This window comes from Limulus polyphemus, unplaced genomic scaffold (genome assembly GCF_000517525.1).
Source record: "Limulus polyphemus unplaced genomic scaffold, Limulus_polyphemus-2.1.2 Scaffold4319, whole genome shotgun sequence".
Lineage (NCBI taxonomy): Eukaryota > Metazoa > Arthropoda > Merostomata > Xiphosura > Limulidae > Limulus > Limulus polyphemus.
Window position 1 is genome coordinate 47822 of NW_013669929.1, and position 3163 is coordinate 50984.

At 27.5% G+C, this 3163-nt stretch overlaps 1 protein-coding gene across 1 annotated transcript in view; it reads right to left on the minus strand.

Annotated features, from left to right (window-relative positions):
• Positions 1 to 3163, minus strand: part of LOC106470954 (transcriptional regulator ATRX-like) — a 44894-nt gene that overhangs the window by 24301 nt on the left and 17430 nt on the right. Inside the window, exon 4 of the mRNA XM_022399594.1 lies at positions 888 to 1000. Coding sequence (XP_022255302.1) covers positions 888 to 1000 — 113 coding nt within the window. The remainder of the gene's footprint in view (positions 1 to 887; positions 1001 to 3163) is intronic.

Sequence of the window (3163 nt, forward strand, 5' to 3'; positions counted from 1 at the left end):
AATTAAAATGTAAAAATAGGGATCTCTTTAGGTTAGTTAATGTCAGATTAGGTAAAATAAATAATAATATAATAAAAATGTTTCATGATGCACACATGCAAGTAGCTCGTGGGTAACGTAATTCGATAGTGTAACGTGAGCTCCACGTTCCCTAAGTGACTTACAACTTATAAGGTAGAGAAAATAACAGATAAAATATAAAGTTTTATTGAAAACAAACATTTGAAATGTATATAGGAGGTTTTAGAGATAACACAAATGAAAAAAAACATTTTTAATCTTAACATGAAAATCACTTTCACACAGACTAGTAAAAATATACTTGATATATTCACAGACGAATCTATGATTTTAATCTTAACATGAAAATCACTTTCACACAGACTAGTAAAAATATACTTGATATATTCACAGACGAATCTATGATTTTAATGTTAACATGAAAATCACTTTCACACAGACTAGTAAAAATATACTTGATATATTCACAGACGAATCTATGATTTTAATCTTAACATGAAAATCACTTTCACACAGACTAGTAAAAATATACTTGATATATTCACAGACGAATCTATGATTTTAATCTTAACATGAAAATCACTTTCACACTGACTAGTAAAAATATACTTGATATATTCACAGACGAATCTATGATTTTAATCTTAACATGAAAATCACTTTCACACTGACTAGTAAAAATATACTTGATATATTCACAGACGAATCTATGATTTTTTGTTTGTGAAAGACTTATAATGTTTACTGAAAAATTAATCTATATTAAAAGTTAGTAGTATCAAAACTATAAAGAATTTAAACGAGTACAAAGAGGTCACATGGTCAGTAAAGTTAACCAAGCCCGTGTTGAGAGAGTTAAATCTTACCTTACACATCAGGACTCTAAGGTGTATATGACATTTAATTTCTGATGCATTGTAATGGTTGATTTGATTTCCACATGCTGTGCAAGTGACTTTCATTACAGCAATGTCTTCCACTGGAGAAAAAAAAAGTGTAAGTGCAATTAGAAACAAATTCAAAGTAACACATTTTTTATTGCTATATGAATACATATCAACAAAGCAACTAAGCTTAATACTGTAAGATAATACCCACAAAATACTATATGTATTACAGTTCTAAAATGTATGAAAATTATATAATAAAACTTTGAGCCAAATGGCCTTCATTTGACTTTGACTAAATTTTATCCCAAGATATTTTAAATTTCACTAAATTAAATAATTCACTACTATATAGAAATAACAATACATGATTTAAAACTTAAGTGTTTTATCTGTTTACTACAGTCATTGTGTATTATAATGATCATTAAGCTAAACATACAATTTAAATACACAACACTTTGTTACTGATTTACTTCACCCTGTGAAATAGCTTAATTCTGTATTATATTCATCCTTACAATAAACTTAGTTTATATCTTGATTCACCAAAATTCTTAAACTGTCAAGAAATAATCACTATGGCACACATTTAATTATCTTATCATTAACTTTTTTCTGGATAATTGATAAACACCTCATTGTATATAATTACTGTAAAATACATATAGGAACCACAAAATGGTACGTAACTCAACATTTATTTACTGTTTTATCTCATCTTATCAAATTTATAAAAACAAATTACAATAAGCATAATTGATGTTGTGCGACTTCTACCAATTTATATTCAACTAAAAAAATAAAACAGGCTCTTTCAACCAAAAAATGTCAAAACACAGATTATTAACTATAAAAAAACTGTTTAATTTAGCTTCAGAATCCTGTTAATTTTTGTCTGAGCAAAAGTTAACGCTGTCAACTTCTCTGATTATAATACATGCCTGACAAGCTTTCTGAATCCACTTTTGAAACAAGTACATATAGGGAATAGAATGTCAGACATATCCTCCATCCATGCAAGTCTCTTCTTACCAGTGAGAACAGTTTTATTTTGTAAAAAAAGCCTTTAAAGTCAGGTTAAAAGTTTTCTTTTGAGCTTCAGTTTTAAGTGCTTAAATATACAAAGCTTAGAAATGTTTATTGTTTGGAGAAAGTAAAGTTCTTTTTTTAGTATTAATAAATGCTGTATGTTTTTCATTGCATTGTTTGGATTCCAGGAATATAATTCTGGATTGATTTGTAAAGTCTGGAATGATCTTAGTTATTTATTCAGATTATGTTTAACTTGTACCAGAAAGCAGGTCATAATGAAGAAACTGAAACTTTCATAGTTTCTTCTTCTATTGGTCTCTGCTTGTAAATTGTTTGTCTTAATCTCAATTCATTCTCTTTACACAGGCTCGGTCAAATTGCCCAACCACGTGACAACTTTCTGCTCATTTAAAGTCATTATAGATTTGATACTACTAACTTTCAATATAGTATATATATATATTCACAAAAGTTGGCAAAATTTCAGTAAACATTATAAGTCTTTCACATACAAAAAAAATAATATTTTTTTGGTGAAGTATTTTTAATAAACTAAAAAAAGTGATTTGTCTGTGAATATATCCAGTCTCTTTCTTTTATTAGTTTGATGCAGAGTGATTTCCATGTCAAGATTAAAAATACTTTTCTTCATCTCAAATTTCATTTGTATAATCTCTAAAACCTCCTAAATACATTTCAAACGTTTTTTTTTCAGTAAAACTTCATATTTTATTTGTTATTTTCTCTACCGTAACTCTACACAAGGTTGGTCAAATTGACCAACCTTGTAACCACCAAAATAAAATTGAAATAAATTTAAATTACCCTTATTTTCTTTCTAGAATGACTTCAAGTCATAACATGAAACTACATTCATTTATCCTATGCAGCTTCAAACTCATAACAGTATACATCTATTTATACTAAAATTTTATTGTTTTATTACCCTATGAACCATGTATAACTACTATTCATGCTATCATAAGTTGTAAAGCACTGGGGGAACGTGGAGCTCACATTACTCTATCAAATTACATCACCCACAAGCTACTCCAAGCTGCTCGCTTGCATGCCTCATGAAACATTTTTATTATATTATTATTAATTTCCTTAACCTAACTTTAACTAACCTAAAAAGATTCCTATTTTTACCTCTTAGTTACTTTACAATAATAAATAAAGAATAAACATGAAAAACAAGAAATAAAGTAATTACTCAG